The sequence below is a fragment of the Leopardus geoffroyi genome, chromosome B4, assembly GCF_018350155.1.
Source record: "Leopardus geoffroyi isolate Oge1 chromosome B4, O.geoffroyi_Oge1_pat1.0, whole genome shotgun sequence".
NCBI lineage: Eukaryota > Metazoa > Chordata > Mammalia > Carnivora > Felidae > Leopardus > Leopardus geoffroyi.
The window spans coordinates 15,751,003-15,774,868 of record NC_059341.1 but is presented as its reverse complement, the minus strand read 5'-3'; the positions used below and the strand labels follow the sequence as shown (position 1 = coordinate 15,774,868).

The 23,866-nt window shown below is 35.9% G+C and overlaps 1 protein-coding gene across 2 annotated transcripts in view; it reads left to right on the top strand.

The window, feature by feature from the left end:
- The window catches only part of CUBN (cubilin), a 283,940-nt gene that overhangs the window by 58,687 nt on the left and 201,387 nt on the right, over positions 1-23,866 (top strand). For both annotated transcript variants that reach the window (XM_045463384.1, XM_045463382.1), the window contains exons 18-22: positions 1,682-1,826; positions 2,043-2,221; positions 4,835-5,000; positions 5,350-5,566; positions 8,975-9,105. In XM_045463384.1, the coding sequence (XP_045319340.1) occupies positions 1,682-1,826; positions 2,043-2,221; positions 4,835-5,000; positions 5,350-5,566; positions 8,975-9,105 (838 nt within the window). The remainder of the gene's footprint in view (positions 1-1,681; positions 1,827-2,042; positions 2,222-4,834; positions 5,001-5,349; positions 5,567-8,974; positions 9,106-23,866) is intronic.

The following is a 23,866-nucleotide window of genomic DNA, read 5'->3' as shown; positions in this document are numbered from 1 at the left end:
ATTGTTTCACCTCTAAAAATGTCAACAATAGCAATAGCTATTCTTCAGTTCACATTTTTTATTACTAGGCATTTTGCTAAGGAATTTATCCTAGTGTTTCATGTATTTGCTTGAACAAGCCCATGAGTTGGGCTTAGATTTAGTAGATTGCTCAAGAGTGCAGAGGCTTTGGCCTGGTCTGTATGACTCCATAGACTGTGCTTATGGCCAATATAAGACACTGATTATTGATTTACAACGGGTGGTCTTTATTGTATGAAGGAAATTTTCTTTTCCTCCTAACTTTCTAAGAGTTTTGCTTTTAATAAACAGGAATGCTGACATTTCTTTTCTTTTCTTTTCTTTTCTTTTCTTTTCTTTTCTTTTCTTTTCTTTCTTTCTTTCTTTCTTTCTTTCTTTCTTTCTTTCTTTCTTTCTTTCTTTTTTTTTACATCTATGGAAACAGATGGTTTATCTTACTGGATCCATTGATGAGCTTAATTTATAACTTGTAATTTCACATAATCCATGCATTATTCAAATTCCCACATATGACTGGTTTATAAGCCTAACAATGAAGCGAATTTGTTTTTCTAGAATTGCGTTTAAGATTTTGATATCGGTGTAAATAGGTGAGATCAATGCATAGTTTCATTTGTATTATTCTCTGTTGGAATTTAGTAAGATGGTTCTGAGAGCAATTAGTTGGAGATTGTTCCATATGTGAGGGTACCTTAGAACAAATTATATGTGACAATTATCTGCTCCTTAAAAGCTTGAAATAATTGACAGGGTAGAGCATCTCCTGGAAGTTTTTTTGGGGGGCGGTGGGACGTAGCTATTTGATAATGTTTTCAATTTAATCCATGGTTTATTGTCTACTCAGATTTTATTTTCCTTCTCCTTAAGATAATTTTAGTAATTTCTGTTTTTTCTGTAAATAATTATTTCAAACATTAGCATAGAGTTTGACAAAGAATTATTATTCATAGGAAATGAATGTATCAGTATCTGTGTATTTGTATCAACTTTCTCATTTTGGATTTGTGTATTTGTGTTTATTTATTTTTTCTTTATTTTCTTTTATCTTTATTGACAAAGATATGTCTTAAATATCCCCATCCCCCAAACTACCTCCCCAATACAGTTCTTGAATGTATTCTTGAATTCAACTTTCTTTTGTATTTTATTTATTAGGTTTCACTTTTACTTTATTATCCCTCATTTTAATACCTGTTTCCAATTTTTTAAGTTGACTCCTTTAATCTTCTTTCTGTAATCTACTTTTCTGTCTCTTTCTTTCATTAATAAAAGCAGTTTAGTCTATGACTTACTTTAATTACAGATGTGGCTGACAGTTGCATATTTTGGTATATCATATTCTCACATTTTTTTGTTTTCTAAATAATCAGAAGTTGTACATTTATATCCCTTTTGATATTGTAGAAATTATTAGGAGAACACTTTAAATATTTACATGCTTTTGGCTTTGTTTTTGGTTTAAGATATTATCAATATTTAATGTTATGGCATGGTGCTAAAAAATGACCCATTGATTACTTTCAAAAATAATATAAATATGTAACCCAAGTTAGATTATAATTTATTTTGAAACTGCCATTTTATCATCTCCAAATAATCCACCATTGCCAAGGTAATTTTGTTGATTAGGGTTACAGATCTGTTTTATTTTTCTCTTTAGGTTCGAGATGATCAAACCTTGCTTGGAAAAGCCTGTGGCAATGAAACTCTCTCTCAGATTAAATCCATTACTAATAGTATCTGGATCAGGCTTAAAATAGATGTTACAGTTGTAAGAGCTAGTTTCAGAGCTGTTTATCAAGTTGGTAAGAAAATTTTTAAGTCTCTCATTTGTCTTACTGTAACATTTTAATTTCTTGAAATAATGTAGTCATTTTTATGTCCTTTAGTGGCAAGGAAAAAATTCTAATAGTAAGATCACATTCCTTTATATTTCTATGCAGAATTAAACTTCGCATTGAAAGTGAAGGCAAAAATCGTTTATCTCTGAACAAACTCTACTATCGTTTTCATATTTACAGCTTGTGGAGGAGAATTAACTGGAGAAGGGGTCATTCGCTCACCTTTTTATCCTAATGTGTACCCAGGAGAAAGGGTCTGCAGGTGGACAATCTACCAACCCCAAAGCCAAGTAGTTATTCTCAACTTCACTGCCTTTGAAATAGGAAATTCTGCCCACTGTGATACAGATTATATTGAGGTAAGAGTGAAATAACTTTGGATATTTGTATTTGGCAGAATATAATTAAAAATATTATGTCATGTTATCCTCAGATCAGCTATATGAAACAAAACTAGTTTGTATAGACCAATATCTCTTATAAATATAGATGCAGAAATCCTCAACAAAATACTAGCTAACTGAATTCAGCTGCATATAAGGAGGAGTATACACCATGACCAAGTGGGATTTACCCCAGGAATGTAAGGTTGGTATATATTCAAAAATCAGTGATATAAAATAAAATAAAGGAAAAACTCTCCACGTGATTACCTCAATAGATGCAAAAAAAGCACTTGACAAAATTCATCATCTTTTCATGATAAAAACACTCAATAAACTAGGAATAGAAGGGAACTTCCTTAATTCCAAAATGGGCATGTATAAAAAGCCCATAACTAGCATCATATTTAATGATAAAACACTAAATCCTTTGCCCTTATTGTCAGTAAAAAGGCAAAGATGTCTGTTCTCACTACTTCTATTTAACATTATACTGGAAATTTTAGCTAGAGCAATTAAGCAAATAAAAGGAGTGAAAATGCATTCAAAATGAAAAGCAAGGAGTAAAACTCTCTCTTTTCACAGGTGACATGATCTTGTATATAGAAAATCAAAAGGAATCCACACATACATACGCACAAACTATTAGAAGGAATCCACACACACAAACATATTCAGAAAGCTGCATGATACAAGATCAAAATATGAAAGTCATTTGCTTTTCTATACACTAGCAATGAACAAGTTGAAAATGAAACCAAGCAGACAATGCCATTTACAACAGTGTAAAAAAAGAATAAACATTGAGAAATACGTCTTTAAAAAGACATGTAAAACTTGTGCTCTCAAAGCATTGTTGAAGGAAATTAAAGACCTAAATAAGTGGAAAGACATCCCATGTTCATGGATTAGAAGACTTAATGTTGTTCAGTTGGTAGTACTCCCCAAATATATCTAAAGATTCCATTTAATCCCTATCAAAATCCCAGCTGACACGTTCTGAAGAAATTCACAAGCTGATTGTAAAATTCATATGGAAATGCCAGAAAGTATTTTTGGAAAAGAAGAACCAAGTTGGAAGACTCACACTTGACCAATGTCAAAACCTGGAGCAAAGCTACAGTAATAAAGATAGTATGTTAGTTGAGTAAGGACAAAAATATGGAACAATAGAATAGAATTGGAAATATAGAAATAAATCTATACCTTTACGGCCAGCAACCTTTATGGTTCTGGAAAGGGGTGCCACAACATTTCAGTGAGAAAAAATAGTATTTTCAACAAAAGGTGCTTAATATCCACATGCAAAATTATGAGAGCAGACCTCTTCCTTACACCATACACAGAAATTAATTAAAAATGGATCATAGACCTATATGTGGGAGCTAAAACAATGAAAATTTAGAAGAAAACATTGTCACCTAGGTTAGGCCAAGCCTTCTTAGATATTACACAAAGAGCACAACAAAAGAAAAAGTAGAAAAATTTGACTTCATCAAAATTAAAAACAATTTAATTTTTAAAATGGGTAAATAATCTAAATATATATTTCTCCAAAGAAGATATACAAATACCCCATAATCATATGAAACAATGCTCAATATCACTAATCTTCAGGGAAATACAAATCAAACCGTAATGAGATGCTGCTTCACAAGCACTGGGATGGCCATAATCATGAAGTCATAAAATAATGAGTGTTGACAAGGATATAGAGAAATTGGAATCTTTTACACTTTCAATGCTAGTAAGCATATAAAATGGTACAGTCACATTGGAAAACAATTGCAAGTTCCACAAAAAAATAAACATTTGATCCAGAAATTATCATTTATCATTTGATCCAGTAATTCCACTTCTAGGTGTATATCCAAAGGAAATGAATACATGTCCACACAAAAATTCATACATAAATGACTATACTCATTATTCTTGGTAGCCAAAAAGTAGAAACAATATAAATTTCCATTCAAATGATGAATGGATTAATAAAAGTAGTATATCCATATAATGGAATATTATAGGTCATCAAAAAGGAATGAAGAAATGGCACATGTTACATGGATGAATTTTGAAAACAGATGGAGTGAAAGAAGATAGTCACACAAGACCATGTAGTGTGTGATTTTATTTATTTGAAATGCCCAGAATGGACAATCTGAGCCTGGGGTTCAGAAATGGGGAATGACTGCTAATGGATATAGAGTTTCTTTGGTGGTGGCTACAATTTATTTTTACTGCATTGATAAAAATATTTCAAAAATAATTATTTTCAAAGCAATTTTCAAAAATAATACCTAACAAGGGGCACCTGGGTGGCGCAGTCGGTTAAGTGTCCGACTTCAGCCAGGTCACGATCTCGCGGTCCGTGAGTTCGAGCCCCGCGTCAGGCTCTGGGCTGATGGCTCGGAGCCTGGAGCCTGTTTCCGATTCTGTGTCTCCCTCTCTCTCTTCCCCTCCTCCGTTCATGCTCTGTCTCTCTCTGTCCCAAAATTAAATAAAAAACGTTGAAAAAAAAATTTAAAAAAAATACCTAACAAAATAAATTTAAATATATCTTTTTTTTTTTTTTTTTTTTTTTTTTACTAGATTGGTAGTAGTTCCATTTTGGGTTCTCCTGAAAATAAAAAATATTGTGGCACAGACATACCTTCATTTATAACATCTGTGTACAATTTTCTTTATGTCATATTTGTGAAAAGTTCTTCTACTGAAAATCGTGGTTTCATGGCTAAATTCAGTACTGCAGAATTAGGTAAGATACTGATTTTTTTCTCCTGCTTTGTCTCTTGGCAGAAAAAGTAAACAGTGGAAATAAATTATTATAGAAAATTCATCTACACTGTAGATGTGTAGTTATCTACATTGTAAAAATTTTAATGTACATTCAAAGCCAAAGAAAAAATATATTTCTTAATCAGTACATATCAATAGTTAACTGATTTCCATTAATAAGGGAGGAACTAAGTTCACTTAAGTGGCATATGGGGAACATTTTTCTTTTTCAGCTTTTGAGAGGTTATGGTCCAATTGTTTTAGTTTGAATTTTCAGGTAGCTTGTTGGTTACTGGTTCTAATAATGATTATTATTTTTATTTCAACAGCATGTGGAAAAATTCTCACAGAATCAACAGGAATCATTCAAAGTCCTGGCCACCCAAATATCTACCCTCATGGCATCAACTGTACTTGGCACATATTAGTCCAACCTGGCTACCTGATTCATTTGATATTCAGGAGATTTCATCTGGAGTTTCATTACAATTGCACAAATGACTACTTGGAAGTTTATGACACTGGTTCTGGGACATATCTTGGGAGGTGAGAATGTTTTGTTTTTATTTATTTTTCTTAACATCAAAGTTTCCTGCTTTCTTTCTTTCCTATTGTGTTGAAGGATGTTAAAATGTACCATGTTGTGTTATAAAAACCAGATGAGATCAACACGCTTCTTAATGACCATTTCTGCATCACTACTTACTACTCTGTAGCCTTAGTCTTCAGCCATTCAATTTTGTGTAAGTTAAGCAAACCCATGAAAACATTACAAAAATCAAGGTAATGTACACATCCATCACTCCTCTAACTTTCTGACTATTATAATTCCTTCCATCCTTCATCCCCACCCCTAGGAAAGCACCACCATTTCTATTGCTGTAAATTAGCTTGCATATTCTGGAGTTGTATAAATATGGAATTATATTGTATGTATTTTTTTGGGGGGGGTCTGGCTTTTCTTAGCATAATTTTTTGTCATTGAGCTTCTAGGATCTGAGCGATTATAGTTTTATCAAATTGAAAATTTTGTGGCCATTAGTTCTTGAAATACTTTTTCTTGAAATACAGTACTTTTTTCAAATTGAAAAATTTGGGGGTCATTAGTTTAGTCCCCTTGGGGACTCTGGTTATAGGTGTCTTAGGCCCTTTGATATTGTCTCAGAATTCATTCATGAACTCTGTTCATTAGATTTTGAGTTTTTGTTCTCTGGGTGTTTCATTTTGGAAAGCTTCTATTGCTGTGTATTCGAGTGTGCTAATCTTCTCTTCTGCAGTGTCTCTTATGCTATTAATCCTACCAAGTGTATCTTTCATCTTAGACATTATAGTTTTCATTTCTGGAAATTCAGTTTGGGCCATCTTTATATCTTCCATGTCTCTACACATTATTTTTTTCCTCTTGCTTCTTAAATCTTTGGGATACAGTTATAACTATTTTAATATTTTTGTTTGCTAATTCAGTCATCTATGTCATTTCTTGCTGTGTTCTGATTGATAAAATTTTCTTCTCATTATGGATTCTACTTTCTTACTTTTCATGCCTGGTAATATTTGATAAGATGCCAGATATTTTTTCAAATTTGTATTTTTGTGTACTGGACATTATTGTATTCCTATATGTGTTTTTGAGGTTTATTTTTTTATTAAGTATTTATTTCAATTCCAGTTAGTGACATACAGTGTCACATTAGTTTCAGGTGTACAATATAGTGATTCAACACTTCCATACAACACCCAGTGCTCATCACAAGTGCACTCATCACCTATTTCACCCATCCTCCCACCGACCTCCCCTCTGGTAACCACCAGTTTGTTCCCTATAGTTAAGAGTGTGTTTCTTGGTTTGCCTCACTCCTTTTCTTCCCCCTTTGCTTGCTTCTTTCTTTCTTTCTTTCTTTCTTTCTTTCTTTCTTTCTTTCTTTCTTTCTTTCTTTCTTTTGAGAGTGAGTAGGGAAAAAGGCAGAAAGAGCTAGAGCCAGAGCTAGAGCTAGAGACAGGAAAAGAGAGAGAGAGAGAGAGAGAGAGAGAGAGAGAGAATATCTTAAGTAGGCTCCATGCTCCGTGTGGAACCCATTGCAAGGCTTGATCCCACAACTCTGGAATCATGACCTTAGCCAAAAACAATATTCAGATGCTCAACTGACTGAACCAACCAGGCACCCCTTGTTTGTTTTGTTTCTTAAATTCCACATATGTTGAGCTTTCTTTAAGGATATATTAAGTTACCTGGGAACAACTTAATCATTTCCAGTTTTGCTTTCAAACTCACTTGTTTGTTGTCTCTGAAGAATCACTGTCCTTCTTGTTTGATATCCAGTGTCTTGAGATCCATTGGTTTATATATTTTGTCCACATTTTTAGTTGTTTCATGTAAAAGTTTATATCGAGCCCCTGTTATTACATCTTTGTTGGAAATGGGGATCTGATGATTTCTTTTTTTATTTCTTCTTACATTTCATTTTATTTTTTCTCATCTATTTTAAACATTTTCCCTTTATTCATTATTTTCTTAAACTTATTTCTTCTCCTACTTTTTTCTCCCTCTTCATTTTTTCTCTTACTCTTAATCTTTCATTTTACAATTTTTCTTCTTTTTCATGAGACTTGATCATAGTCACTGCAAAATATATAATTTTTGATGAGTGACATAAGCTGTAATAATCTTGCCCAAATTTGGTAAATATGTGCATATAAAAAGACATGTACATTTTTCATTCACTTACCTTTGTTTTGATCGAGATATTAAATCCTTTAACAATGCAGATTTTTCTTTTCCTCCCTTGGAACTTAACTCATCTATTTCCCATATTCAACTCTACCTCTTATTTTTGTTTTTATATATTTTTCCCATGCCATTCCATTTGGTTAATTTGCTTTGATTCCATTTGGTTAATTTACTTTGATTCCATTTGGTTAATTTGCTTTGATTTGAGATTTCTATTTTCTTTTTTTTTTTTTTTTTTTTTTCAACGTTTATTTATTTTTGGGACAGAGAGAGACAGAGCATGAACGGGGGAGGGGCAGAGAGAGAGGGAGACACAGAATCGGAAACAGGCTCCAGGCTCTGAGCCATCAGCCCAGAGCCCGACGCGGGGCTCGAACCCACGGACCACGAGATCGTGACCTGGCTGAAGTCGGACGCTTAACCGACTGTGCCACCCAGGCGCCCCGAGATTTCTATTTTCTAATCACTCTCATAGGTGTTTCTCTAGAAATAAGCTCTTGGAATATCTTTTAGCATTAATTTCAGCATTATTCTCTCTTTTCAGCATTATTAGAATAGTTTTTCTGAGTCACATTCATTCTATTAGGCAAAAATTTAACATGGCTCAGTAACCAAACTTTTACCTCTGCACAGGCCAGGTGTTTAAAGATAATAGAGTCCACCTCTATAGGGCTCACTATTCTAGGCACTGTTCTAAGCTTCTTCTATACAGTATACTAACTCAAAATTCTGAAAACAATTCTATGAAATTCTATGAAGTAGTTACTATCATGACCCTCATTTTAGAGAAGTGAAAACTGAGGCGCCAAGGTTGAGTCATCTGCTCAAAGTCATAATGCCTCCAATGATAGAGTTGACTATAGTTTATAAACTGTAGTTTATGGTATATGGTTTCCCGCTGTTGTGTAAGTTTATTACATTTTTATTAAGAAGTTAATTCATATGATATACAGTGACTTAGTAGAGCTTCTGCTATCTCATTTCACTAAACTTCTTATGTACGACAAGCCTCACAGGTAAGTATAACACTTAAAACCATTTCAGGGAAGTAATCATGAATAGGATGATCTTCAGCAACTTTGTGAATGTTTTGTGCCTGAAATATATTTGGTTTTTAAGGTTAATAGGGGATACTATTTTTATTTTTACATGTCCTAATATTTGGTACCTCATTGCAAGTATACTAAAAAAAATTTAAACCTCTGTTCTTTCTTGGTTTCGCACAGATATTGTGGAAAATCAGTCCCACCCTCTCTTACCAGCAGTACTAATGCATTAATGCTTGTATTTGTGGCTGACTCTGACCTTGCATATGAAGGCTTTTTAATAAACTATGAAGCAATTGACGTGTCAGCAGGTAACAAAACAGCATCATCTCCTTGGTACCAACTTGGTTCCTTACAAAATAGTACTATGAGAATACTTTATCTTTGAACCCGTGGTGCACAATGAAAGCCGATGTAGAAAAGAGTGTGGTGACTCCAGTACCTTCCTTCTTAAAAATAATGATTAGACCAGAGTACCGTATGAGTGTTAAATTTTCTAATTATAATAATTGTACAGTGTTTTGTCAGAGAATGTTTTCCTTCTTAGGAATGATACATCGATATTTTTAGAGGTAAAGACATTGCATGTTTCCAAATTATTCTCAATTGGTTCAGATAATAAGGGAGTAAGTTGGAGAAAGAGACAGAGATAAAGCAATGAGGGCAAAATACAAATATGTAGTAAATCTAGGTGAGAGGAATTTGGGAGCTAGTTCTTAAACTTTCAAGCTTAAAATTCTATCAAAATTAAAAATTATTTAAGAGACTAAATACTAATTTTAAGAAATTAGAGAAAGGGGGGTGTCTGGGTGGTTCATTCAGTTGGACATCTGACTCCTGGTTTTGCCTCAGGTCATAATGCAACAGTCTGTGGGATCCAGCCCCGCCCTGGGCTTCGTGCTGACAGAGTGGAGCCTGCTTGGGATTCTCTCTCTCCCTCCCTCTATCCGCCCCTCCGTAACTCATGTGCGTGTGCTCTCTCTGTCTCCCTCTCAAAATAAATAATTAAAAAAAAAAAACTTAGAAGAAAAAGAAATTAGAGAAAGGACAGCAGCATATAAGAATAAAAGACTACTACATGAAACCCTGTGGCAGGAAATGGAACATTTCTTAACAAAAATGTATTTCTAAATTTGACTTAATGAAAATGAAGCTTTTTAGCATTTATTTCTTTTATTATTTTTCCTGTTATTTAATTCTCATCCTAACTTTGCTCTTTGCAAGTGCAGTGTGGGAAATAAACATCTCCTGTAAGCAGGGTCTTTGAGGTAGTTTGTAAACTCTGCAGAGATGCCCCCAGCCCCAAAAGCACAAGGAATTATTAGGCTCATGTTCCCACATGGGATGTGTGCCCTTTTAGAGAGTCTGGTCTTTGGCATCATATTTAGAAAGATATTTACTGGACAAAAATGCCATCCAGTGTAGCTCTAGAATATACATTTGGTGGCTGAGCTTCTCACGCATCCCACAGCCTCTGAGCTGCCCCAACAGCATGATGTGATTCACTGATGTTCTTTTGAGAAAGTACTGGAAGCTTTTCCTGTGCAGGATATGCTCCCTGTAACATAGACTTGCCTCCAGAGATCTTTAGGTGCTTATCTTTTAAAATCCCCACCCTCATAAATAAATAAATGAATGAATGAATACATATTTTTTTTTAAAAAAACATTCACTCAGAATCCCTTCCCAATTTCTCAGTTATTTCTTTTCAGAGTGGCTGGCCACTATTCTGTATTCCATGCAAAACTGCTGTTCTCTGGTAGTTCAAGTTCTGTGTTTTGGTAGTATGGCTTTAGATTTCTCCAGAAACCTGCATGTGAGTGAATCATACACCCTTCTGTCCTGAGGGCCCCCTTCTCGGAGACAGTTTATTATCCAGCTCGAGAGCAGGGGAGTTGAATCCCCAGCAATTACAATAGGTTATGTTACGCAATTGATATATTCACTGGACTTTGTCCAAGGGTTTAACATCCATTGACCAAAATTGGCTTTTTAAGAAATTACAGGGTGCACACAATTTTCCATACGTCTGTAGTTTTATCTGTCTCATACATTTGGCCCAAACCACACTGAATATTAGGTTAGGATTGGGAGCAAGCCACTTGAATTCTTTGGGCCACAGTTTTCTCATCTGTAAAATTAAGGGATTGGATTTGATCATATTTGTGATGTCTCCTGGCTGTAATCAACTGTGAACACAAGTCTAATTTGCTGCATGAATAAACTAGCTGTGTCTTAGATAACATACAATGCTGTTGGGGCCTCCTGAAAATACCATGGAAATCTTTGTAACGATATGCAAAGTAAGACATAGCCACACTTGCTTTTAGGGCAACAGCAAGTGCAGTAAGAACCAAGAATGACCAAAATAATCTGGCAGGAAGGCTATGGAAGCTAGACCTTAATTTAAAAAAGGTTTTCAGAGAGATAAGGGACCAGTAACATAAAAGAAAGTTGAGAAAAAGGGGGGAAAAAAAGCAAACTGGAGAGGAAAAGAAACTAACAAAGAAAGACAACACAAGAAAAGAGATTTGACAAAATGAGAAAGGGACCCTGACATGGCAAACTCCAAAGACTTTTCGATCTGCCTCCCCATGTGATAATCATTACTTTGGCCTCTGTTTGGCCCAGACAGGGCTGAAATCACAGACAAGGGAGTGTTTGCTTTCCGTCCTTCGCCAAGCCCGGCTGGCCCCTGTGCTCCTGCCTTTGACTGGATGAACTCATCGGTCTGACTAACACAGTCAGATATTCTAAACAGCAATCACACGACGGACCCAGGAAGCCATATGGCAGACTCAACTTACCACTTTAGAGCCTGTCTCAGGTTCCCATACGGCAGGATGTGAGTGATTGGCTGTCGTGAATTGTTGAGGGTGGCCCCGCAGGACTGCTCAGAGAGGGGCTGGGCACAGGAGGCTGATGTGGGGCCCCTGCTGGTTAGCCAGTGGGCTCACCCTCCAGGCAGCCCGAGTCCCAGGAGCTGCCCACCTGCAACTAGGAGGTGTTGGGATGCCTTCTTTTCAGTTGTCTGATTTGTTGTATTTACCGTAGAAGAAAACAGTATCAGGAAAAAGCATCAGTGGAAGCTTAATCACTGGCCCTCGTCCTATTTTATTGCTCTAGCCGAAGTTATTTTCGGAGCAATAATGACAATATTCGGCTGGTGATTTCTAGTTCACAGCAGGTGTGAGTTTCTCTGCTGAAGGCTTTCCTGTCTTTATCTGATAAAGGTTAAATTTCCTGACTTGAATCCAGTTACTTTTCCATCTGTATTTCATGCCACGGGGCTATGATGTCAGCCCCTAAATATGTGTTTGGAAGGAAAGAGATCAGTTTCTGGTTATTACTTTGACTCCCTCCCTCATCACTGTTTCTGCCTGCATCCAGATGTGCCTGGGAAGTACAAAGAAAAAAAGGAACAAGTAAAATGTTTATAGGTAGAAATTCTGAAGAATTTCTTAGTAGCTGATTGTGAGACTGGCACAATGTTTTATTAAATGTTTATTAAATGTTTTATTAAAGTACAAGATATTTGAATCTTGAAAGAATGTAGTTGATTAGCTAACTTTACTAATTTAAATTGCAATTTTATATTATATTAGTATCTACTGCATATGCATTAATATAATCCTACCAAGAGGGGACAAGAGAATAGACAAATGTACTTGATTCATTTTCTACTTTAACATTAGACAAAAACCCATATAACACTTATTCCAATGTTTTTCAAACACTAAAACATTCATGACTCATTAGTCAGTCATGAAATTTGCTCAAAGTATGGAGTAGAAAAGAATAAACTAGAAAGTATCAGCTTATTATACAAAGTTTGGTGTTCCCTCATGAAATCTGTTTGTAATATCCGTGTGTGTGCACAATTAATGTAAATGTATTTTTGCATGTTTTTTTTTTAGGTTTATTTATTTATTTTGAGAAAGAGAGAGAGTGACTGAGCAGGGGAGGGGCAGAGAGAAGAAGAGAGAGAATCCTGAGCAGGCTCCCCACTGTCAGTGCAGAACCCATGCAGGGCTTGAACTAACAAACTGTGAGATCATGATCTGAGTCGAAGTCAAGAGTCAGATGCTTAGCAGACTGAGCCATCCAGGACCTCCAATGTAAATGTATTTTTTTTTTCCTTTGGTGTGTCTGAAAATTCCAAACACAAATCCACTTTAATTTCTTATTTTTAAATGAGAGAAAGTGAAGTCCTCTCAAGAATACACAGCGAGTGGGTTTAGAAGCCAAACCAAAAGAATCCAGTTCCAACATCTAATCCATTTGTCTTATCACGTCCTGATTAGCTCTTAAAATGCTCGGATGAACTGTGGATGGTGTGGCTGGTAGCATTCAGCTCAGAGAGCTATGGTAGGACTGTAATGAGCTTTTAATATTTTCTGCAAAAAAAAAAAAAAAAAAAAAGGCAGGATTTTACAGTTGTCTGGGGAAATGGTCAGGAAGTATCAGAACCACATCACCCTAGGATTAAAAGTGGGCTTTCCCAACCTCCTCTTTCCCAGTTCAGGGTTCCCATCCACCCCAAGGCAGATGTTTAAGGCTGTTTTTCATCAGTCACCCTGGAATGAGCCCAGAAGAGGCATATAAGAGTGAGAAGTTGAGAAGTGATCACCAAAAGGGCAAAAGAGGGTTTCTTCAGAAGAAATCAATAGGGAATACTGTTTCTATTTTCAAACTTCAGTCCAGTAGAGCAGTGTTCTCAAACTCTAGTGTTTATAAGGAACTTGGAGTGGGTTTTTCTGGTTACAAATTCAGGTATCAGGGCCCCACCTCCCACCCCCCCACCCCAACCCCAGCACTTTGGTTCACATATGTCTAGGGTGGGTTTTCACCAATTCAGGGGGTTCTAATAAAACTTTGAAGTTCTTCAGAGACTCTGGAAGTTAAGTCTTAGCACATAAGTTGCTATAGAGTTACAAGTGAGATGTAGTGGGAATTGGACTGGAACGGTCATGGCAGAAAGTACTTTCCACGATACAGAAAGGCTGATGGCGAAATCACGAGTCTTGGTTCTAGGCCAGCCTTGACACTGCTTTGGAGAAGTACCCAGTTCTCTTATTCTTTCCATCCACCTTGAATTCTGTGTTTTCTGCTATGAGATATTCAGATATTTTCCCTCTGGGAAAGGTTTTTAGTAAGTCTATTGATCTTTAAAGATTTAGTTTCTCATTGGTCACTGTGTGCTCATATTTTTGTATATGCAGGTATCCCAGCACTTTACAGCTCAGGGGATTTTTCTTAAGCTACTATGTTTCTTCATCCTTAGAATGAAGATGCTAAATGAAGCATTGTGATATTCCTAGTCTTCTGCGCACCTTAATGTCTAAATTGACATTTCCTGCGTGGAGGAACCAGGGATTGTTGGAGAGCACAGGATTTGGAAAGGGAGAACTGGGTTTGCATTTTATCTTTGTCATGTCTGAACTAAGTGGTGTTCAGAACTTGACCTCCAGGAGTCTCAGATCCCTTTTCTACACCTCTCTAAAAAGTGGACGTTGGGACGCCTGGCTGTTTCACATAGTTGGGGAAGGTTAACTGAGACATTCAGTGTGAAAATTACATAACAGCTGCAAAGCACCATGACTGTTCTTTGTTTAAAATAGAATTGCTGAGGCCCAAGTACAATTTCACAATAGCTGTGTTAGTGAGTTAACTTATATTCATATTCATTTAAACTAGTCACCTGTGAGTGAAAAGAAAAAGCCATGGCTGTGACCACCTAGGAGCAAATTGTAGCAAAATGTTAGATTTTGGTTAAGGAGGCTTCTTTTTTCTTCAGGAGATTGCGAACATGAATTTTTTTCTTCCCTGAAGTCTTTACTTTGAAGAATGTTAACCAAATATGCCAATGGAAGCAGGTGAAGGTTCCTAGGCTGACTATTTATTTAGCACATATTGGGAAGGTCTAAGGTCATATGGATTCATGCAGACACAGAAGTCTCATAAATAATATCAGAAAGCACCATGTGTAGATTGATCCCTGATATAAATGGATAATCATAAGTTATTGCAAATGGCAAAGCAGGGAGGTGGTGGAGCAGTTACCCTTGATCTAGGGTCTCCCAAGGTAAACATGCTTCTGTCCATAGGATCAGTTCATCCTCTTCCTGTATCCCAGATCCTCTGGGGCTGAGGTCATCATTGCTTTGTGGATTGGAGGATTATCTATGTTTTGGATTTTCCTTTTTGATAACGAACCAAATGCTACATTATTAAAACGTACTTGAAAATGCTTAGTGGAGGCAGAGATACATTTTTAGAAAAGTAGTTTTCTGATTTTGTAATGGTTCACAGAAGACATTTGTAGTGTTTTCTCTTTCCTTTCTTCACTGTTTTTGGTTGTTGTTGGTGTTGGTCAAAAAGAAAGATACGTGAGGTCTGTCGGTAGTGGTTTTTGATTTTCAGAGATGTGCTTTTCCCATTGCTTGCTCAGTGGAAAACAGTTGATGGAAGAAATGTATTTTTCTCCTTCATCTCTTTCTCAGTGTGAGACCATGATAAAAAGCAAACTGCCATTGGATATGAGTTTTCCTTTGGTAACATGAGATATAAAGAAAAGGCATTTTTACGTCTGCATTTTGTCCAGATATAATAAACATCAGGCAAAACATGAATTTCCTTCTGTGGAAATTTATCCAATTTTAATTATTTGTGCATTACTGCAAAGTGGAAGACAAAACCAAAGCCTAGCATTAAATATATCTCAGGATTAATATTATTCTAGAAAGAGACATTTATATAGTCAAGGGAAGAGAACACAAACATTGTAGAGACTTCAGTGTTAGGTAAGAGGAGTTACTAACCTCTCCAGAAATAGATCAGTTCAGAAAACCTTTGTTTTTTCTCACCACAAAATAAGACATGCGAATCTCATGAAGCTACAATCAAACTTTAATATTAAATACTCTATTTAATATTTAAGCAGATGTACCTTCAAAATATTTTTTTATTTCTCTATTTTAGTTTTATTTATTATTTATTGGCTATCTGAATTATTTATTGGCTTTCCTTTTGAGAACTCAACCTGTCTTTGCATGGAACTTTCAAACTTTTAATAAAACATAGATTTTATTTCATAATTTCCTCAGGTAAAATTCTTCTGTAGTTTCAACAAATATGTATATGCATGTAATCACCACACCGTTCTAAATTTATAGAATAAATTTATCATTCCAGAAAGTATCCTAGTGTCCCTTTTTTAAAAAAAAAAATTTAACGTTACTTATTTTTGAGAGAGAGAGAGAGAGAGAGAGAGAGAGAGAGAGAGAGAAAGCACACAAGCAGGGAAGGGGCAGAAAGAGAGGGAGAGAGAATCCCAAACAGGCTCTGCACGATCAGTGTGGGACCCAATATGGGGCTCAATCCCATGAACCATGAGATCATCACCTAAACCAAAATCAAGAGTTAGACACTTAACCCACTGAGCCACTCAGGCATCTTAAATTTTTTTTTAATCTTTATTTTAGTTAGTTAACATACAGTGCAATATTGGTTTCAGAAATAGAATTCAGTGATTCATCACTTTCATACAACACCCAGTGCTCATCATAAGTGCCCTTCTTTTTTTTTTTTTTTTCAACATTTATTCAGTTTTGGGACAGAGAGAGACAGAGCATGAACGGGGGAGGGGCAGAGAGAGAGGGAGACACAGAATCGGAAACAGGCTCCAGGCTCCGAGCCATCAGCCCAGAGCCTGACGCGGGGCTCGAACTCACGGACCGCGAGATCGTGACCTGGCTGAAGTCGGACGCTTAACCGACTGCGCCACCCAGGTGCCCCTTATAAGTGCCCTTCTTAATACCTATCACCTATCTAGCCCATCTCCTAACCATCTCCCTCCATCAACCCTCAGTTTGTTCCCTATCGTTAAGGGTCTTTTGTGATTCGGTTCTCTTTCTTCTCTTTTTTTTTCTTGGTTTTCCCTTCCCATATGTTCAGCTGTTTTGTTTCTTAAATTCCACATGAGAGTGAAATCATATGATATTTGTCTTTCTCTGATTGACTTATTTTGTTTAGCATAATGCATTCTAGCTCCCTCCACATCATTGCAAATGGCAAGATTTCATGGGTTTTTTTTTTTTTTTTTTGATGGCTGAGTAATACTCTATTGTATATATGTACCATATGTTCTTTATCCATTCGTCAATCGATGGACATTTGGGCTCTCTCCATACTTTGGCTATTGTTGATCCTGCGGCTGTAAACATCGGGGTGCATGTACCCTTTTGAATTGTATTTTTGTATCCTTTGGGTAAATACCTAGTAGTGCAATTGCTGTATCATAGGGTAGTTCTAGTTTTAGTTTTTTGAGGAACTGCCATACTGTTCCAGAGTGGCTGCACCAGTTTGCAGTCCTTCCAGCAGTGCAAGAGTGTTCCTCCTTTTCTGCAGCTTCGCCAACACCTGTTGTTGTTTCTTGTGTTAATGTGAGCCATTCTGACAGGTGTGAGGTGGTATCTCATCATGGTTTTGATTTGTGTTTCCCTAGTGATGAGTGATGTGGAGCATCTTTTCATGCATCTGTTAGCCATTTGATCTATCCTTCTCCATGCTCCACCTCAACAACTGCAGATCTGGTTCTTATCACTATGGATTAGTTTTTTCTGTTCAAAAGCAAATACCTGGCTTCCTCATTAGCATAATGCTTCTGAAATCTGTTTATGTTGTTCTATTTATAAATGGTTCTTTTTCTTTTATTGCTGAATTGCCTTCCATTGTATAGATATATCATAATGTGATTATCCATTCACTTACTTTTGGATAGTTGGATTGTTTCCAGTTTTTAACGCTTATGAAAAAACCTGCTGTGAACTTTGATGTACAGTTTTTTTTGTGGACTTACGTTATCAGTTCTCTTAGATAAAATACCTAAAAGTAGAATTTCTGGATCGTATGATAATTCTATGTTTAATTTTATGAAAAACTATCAGGCTTTTTTCCCAAAGGGATTATACCATTTTATATTCTCACCTGCAACAAATGAGAATTACACTTTCTCCACATCTTTACCAGCACTTGGTGTTTTGAATCTTTTCGTTTTTAACCTCTACTCATTTTTGAATCTTGGTATTTAAAGATTTCTCTGCATCTTTACCAGCACTTGGTATTGTGAATCTTTTCATTTTTAACCTCTACTCGTTGTGTAGTAGGGCCTCATTGTTGTTTTAATTTTCATGTCTCTGATGACTGATAGTGCTGAGGACCTTTTCACATACTTACTGACAATTTATATATCTTCTTTTATGAAGTGTCCATTATATAGTTCTGTTCACTTTTGTTTGTATTATTTGCCTTATTTTGTCTTATGCTATCTATTCTGCATATAACTATGTCCCTTGTCAGATTAATGCATTGCAAATGCATTGCAGCCGGCCTTTTACTTTTCTTAATGGTATTTTGAAGGGTAGAAGTACATTATGTCCTTTTACCCTTTTATGGTCAGTGTTTTTTGTATATTGTCTAAGAAATCTGTGCCTCCGAAAGTAGTGAGGGTCTTCTTTTCTTATGTATTCTTTTACAAGTTTTATAGTTTGAAGTTTCACATTTATGTTTATGATCCATTTTGAGTTAATTTTTCTATGCCATGTGAATTATGTGTCTAAGGGAACGAATCATGTTTAATTGTTCAAATACTATTTATCGTAAAGATTCTCCTTTTTTTGCACTAAATTGCCTTTGCATTGTTGTTGCAAATTGTGCATGGATGTTTGGGTCTGCTTCTGGAATCTCTCTTCTCCCATAGGACACTATATTACAATATTTATGTAATATAATAGCGTATCTTAAAAGCAGGAAGTATAAGTTGTCCAGATTTTTCAAAATTGTTTTGGTTATCCTAGATCCTTTACATTTCCATATACATTTTAGAATCAGCTTTCCCATATTTACTTAAAAAAAAAAAAAACACACCAAACCAAAATAAAACTTTTTGGGAATTTGATGGAGGTTATATTGAATTTATAGATAAATAAGGGACAAAGAGCATCTTAAGTAGAGTGTTCCAATCCATAAACATATTTTACTTCTCCATTTACTCAAATATTTTTAAATTTCTTTCAGCAATGCTTTAAAGTTTGCACTATAGTTTTTTTTTCATATTTCTATTAAACTTATTATCAAGTACCTTATGTTTTTTATGTTATTATAATTGATATTTTAAATTTTATTTCCAGTTTGGCTCATATCTGCCATTTAAACTGATTTTTCTAGCGGCGCCTGAGTGGCTCTGTCAGTTAAGTGTCCGACTTCAGCTCAGGTCACGACCTCGCGGTCCGTGAGTTCGAGCCCTGCGTCGGGCTCTGGGCTGATGGCTCAGAGCCTGGAGCCTGCTTCAGATTCTGTGTCTCCCTCTCTCTCTGCCCCTCCCCCGTTCATGCTCTGTCTCTCTCTGTCTCAAAAATAAATAAAACGTTAAAAAAATGTTTAAACTGATTTTTCTATATTTACCCTGTATCCTGTAACCTTGTTAAATTCAGTTATTAGTTCTAGTACATTTTAATAGATTACTTAGTATATTTCACATAGATGGTCATATCTGTGAATAAGAACAGCTATATTTTTTCCTTTTCATTCCCTCTCTTTCTATTTCTCTGTCCCTCTCTGCCTTCTTGCAATGGCTAGGGACTTCCACCTAATGTTGAATGGAAAAGATGAGAATGAACATATTGTCCTTGTTCTTAATCTTAACAGGAAGGCATTTAGTCCTTTATTACTTAAGTGTCACGTTAGCTTTGGGTTTTTCATAGATGCCCTTCTTCTTCTGCTACTACTTTGTTTTCTTTTTTGTTTACAGAATATTTTTCATATTCCATTTTATTTCCTTCACTGGCTTTTTAATTATACCTCTTTTTGTGTGTTTGCTCAGAGGCTAACAAAATACTTTGTTAGCTTATCGGTAAGTCTCCTTAGAGTAAATATGCTGCTACTTCACACTGCACACCTTATATTTTATAACTGACACTGTATTTCACACACATCTCTCTTTGTAAATGTAATAGCCTCACAACAGTAGAATTCTATCTGCCCTCTTCTTTATGCTATTTTAGTTGTATCTTTAATTCTTTCTACTTACATTATAAACTCCACCTTACTATTGTTTTTGCTTTACATGATTAGTTTTCTTTTAAAGAAATCAGAGAAGAGCAATCTTTCCATTTATCCAATTGTTTGCCATTTCTGGTGTTATTCATTCCTTCTTCTAGATATATGTTTACCTTTGGTGTCATTTTCCTTTGGCATGACAGACATTGTTAGTATCATGTAGTATAGGACTTCTAGGGGTGAATGTTCTCAGCTTCTGTTTGTCTAAAGATGTCTTTTTTGCATTCCCATTTTGAAAATACTTTTTTGGGGATAATTAAATGTTTTTTTTTTTCTGTCAACACTGTAAAAATGTATTCCATATTCTTCTTGCCTCCATTGTTTCTAATTAGAATCCAGCTACTTTTCATATCATGGTTTTTCTGTATCTAGTGTGTCATTTTTCCTCTAACTCCTTTATTTTTCTTGTATTTGTTTTTCAATGGTTTAATTACCCGAGTGTGATTTTCTTTTATTTATCTTGCTTAGGATTGACTAAACTCCTTGTAGCTAATAGCTAATTTGATTTTTTAAATCAAATTTGGGAGAATTTTAGCCTATATGTGTGTGTGTGTGTGTGTGTGTGTGTGTGTGTGTATATATATATATATATATATATATATGTAATTTTATGTATTTTATATTTATATATTTTATGTGTATATATATATATATATATATATATATTATTTATTTATTTTACTATTTTCATCCTATTCTCCTTCTAGGTCTCTGATTATATGTGTGCTAGACTCTTTGGTATTTTTTCCTAGGTTTTTGAGAATCTGTTTTTTGCACATTTTTTCTTTTTTTTTTTTTTTTTCAGATTAAACAGTTTCTATTGGTATACCTTCAAGTTTAATGACACTTTTTCTTCTACTTCAAAGTTTCTATTAAGCTCATACATGCATTTTTAAATTTCAGTTAGTTTACTCTTCTTAAAATTTCAATATAGGAGCGCCTGGGTAGCTCAGTTCATTAAGTGCCTGAATTCAGCTCAGTTCATAATCTCATGGCTTGTGAGTTTGTGCCCCGCATCAGGCTCTGTGCTTTGGATTCTGTGTCTCCCTCTCTCTCTGTCCCTTCCCAGCTCACGCTCTGTCTCAAAAATAAACACTAAAACATTTTTTTAATTAAAAAAATCAATATAGTTAACATACAGTGTTATATTAGTTTCAGGTTAGTATATTTTTAAGTTAAAGAATTTCTATATGATTCTTTTAATAGTTTCCTTTGTATTGCCCAGATTCCCTATCTATTTACCATTGAGGCTATATTTTTCTTTAAGGCTTTGAACATTTTTCTGGTAGTTGCATTAAAATTTTTGTCTGCTAATATAATTATCTGGGCCGTCTTCAAGTCACAAGGTTGCACTTTTTTCTTGACCATGATTTCTATTACTCTGTTTATTTGTATTAGTGGCAGGTTTTGAGTTTTATACTGGATATGGTGAATGATATGTTATGAAGACTCTGGATTCTCTTCTCTTTCTCTGAAGTTTACGTCGGTTCAATATTTAGCTGATTATCTTGTACTTGTGTAGATTTGTATTTTTTTTTATTTGTTAAGGTGTATTTGTGAAAAATACCTAGGTATTTCCTAATCCCTTCAAACTAGGTAGGTCTCAAGCTCTAAGTTTTATCACTCCTGCAAGTTCTTGTTAAGACTTAAACATTGATAGGAAAGCCTTAGTGTTGGTCATGGTCTTTATTTCTAAGGTGTGGCCTTTCTTGTGTCTCAACTGGGTGCTTGGCATGTAAATGAGGGGATTCTGACGGTGGGAGAACTCTGTAGTCTCCCATGGAGCATTGCCTGTCCTGTAGCTTCCAGCCTATTAGCAGCTACCCTCTAGCATGGCTTTTTTTTTTTTTTTTTTTTTTTTTTTTTCAACGTTTATTTATTTTTGGGACAGAGAGAGACAGAGCATGAACGGGGGAGGGGCAGAGAGAGAGGGAGACACAGAATCGGAAACAGGCTCCAGGCTCTGAGCCATCAGCCCAGAGCCCGACGCGGGGCTCGAACTCACGGACCGCGAGATCGTGACCTGGCTGAAGTCGGACGCTTAACCGACTGCGCCACCCAGGCGCCCCTCTAGCATGGCTTTTGAAGTCTCACCTCATGTCTGCCCAGCCCAGGCTCACGCAAGAATTCATAAGGGACTTTACACAGATGTCTGGTCCTCCTCTCTGTATAGTTCTTCCTTGCTGGAATATGTCCCTGCAGTTCCAGCTCTTTTGACAGCCCTAAATTCTGATCCCTGATTCCTCAGCTCAGCGGAACTGTCATTGACTACTTGGACTTCAGCAAACTGCTAGGATCAGAAAATTCCACGCAGGTAAAGAGTCAAGGAAATAGACTCCCACCTCCTTTGTGCCAAGGATCACAATCTTGAACTGCCCATTGCCCAGTGCCTCGTATATTTTGCCCAGTTTCACAGTTTTTATGGAGAGGGGCTAGTTTAGTACTAGTTTATTTGTCATGGCTGGAAGCAGAGATGTCTATAGTTTAGACTGAATAAACATTATAAAATATTAAAGAATCTCAGCCTACCCAGGAGAGGGGATAGGAAGGAGGTAAGAAAAGTGGAGGGGATAAAAGGATGGAGGTAGAGAGAATGGGAAGAAATTAGATACTTGTCCTATCCTCTCAGTTTTCAATACATTCCGTAATATAATTTTAACAAATATTTTTTAGATATGGGCCAGATAATGTAGTAAGTGGTAGTTAATAATTGCTAATAATTGCTCCAAACATAGTGGAGGAAATGTAGTCACATAAAACAATTACAATGTGATATTTCGGGGGCTCCAATTGCTATTTGCCTAAAGGTTTATCGAGCACAAGGAAATTAATTCTGCTCGATTTGGAAAAATTTCACAGAGGTGGTGGTATTGAACTTGGCTTTGAATAATACATGAGCTTATTTGTCTAGTGGCATGTTGGGGTCGAACAGGAAGTTGTTAGATAAAGACTTTCAAACAAAGTAAACAGTGTGAGGACCATTTCATAAGGGATTGTGTTTACTTTTGTGCCAGCAAAAGAAAAGAAACATAATGAATAAATCAGAATTTCAGTCTGAAATGAAAAACAACCAATTGTGCCACAATAGATACTTTCATATGGACAAAGGTACGGGGAAATTATGCATCATTACTTCTCAAATATTTGTTGAATTGGTTCCTTTACATGAGATTCTGATTACATAAACCATTCTCCTGCAGACTAATTGCAAGTTGCACTAGAAATATTCAATACAATTGTATTTCCCTTTTGGGAGTAGGGTGGGTAAGGAAGGAACATTATCTCTAAGAACAGTTGACAAACAGATTTGCTCTAGACGTTTAATTGACTGGCTAAAGCTATGTGAATGTGGGGGTGGTCAATGAGTCTGCTGGTTCTGTCAGCTCAGGGAGACTGGGTCATAACCTTCATTTAATGTCCATTTGATCCATGAATTTTTATCTTAGTAATATTCATTCCGAATATGAAATACTTAATATGCCATTTCTACAACCCCATTCACTCTCTGCCCCTCTTTTTCCTCCCCACCTGCTTTCTTCTTGCCTTTTCCCTCCCTTCCTCCCTCCCTCCCTTCCTTCCTGCCTTCCTGCCTTCCTTGATCTTTGAAGAGATATTTCTTGGCAGACTATAGAAAACATAAAAGTATACAATATTCATCTTTGAAGTTAAATATCACTTCCAAATTTTTTTTCAATAAAGTAAAGCCTTGTTTGCTTGCTATTTAAAATAGAGTAAACCATGGGCACCTGGGTGGCTCAGTCGGTTAAGCGTCTGACTCGTGATTTTGGCTCAGGTCATGGTCGCAAGGTTTGTGAGTTTTTGAGCCTCCCACCAGGCTCTGCACTGGTAGTGGGATTCTTTCTCTTCCCCTCTCTTTGCTCCTCCCCCTTCTCTCTCTCAAAAATAAATAAATAAACGTTTTAAAATAGAGGGAGCCAATTATTTGATGAGTGC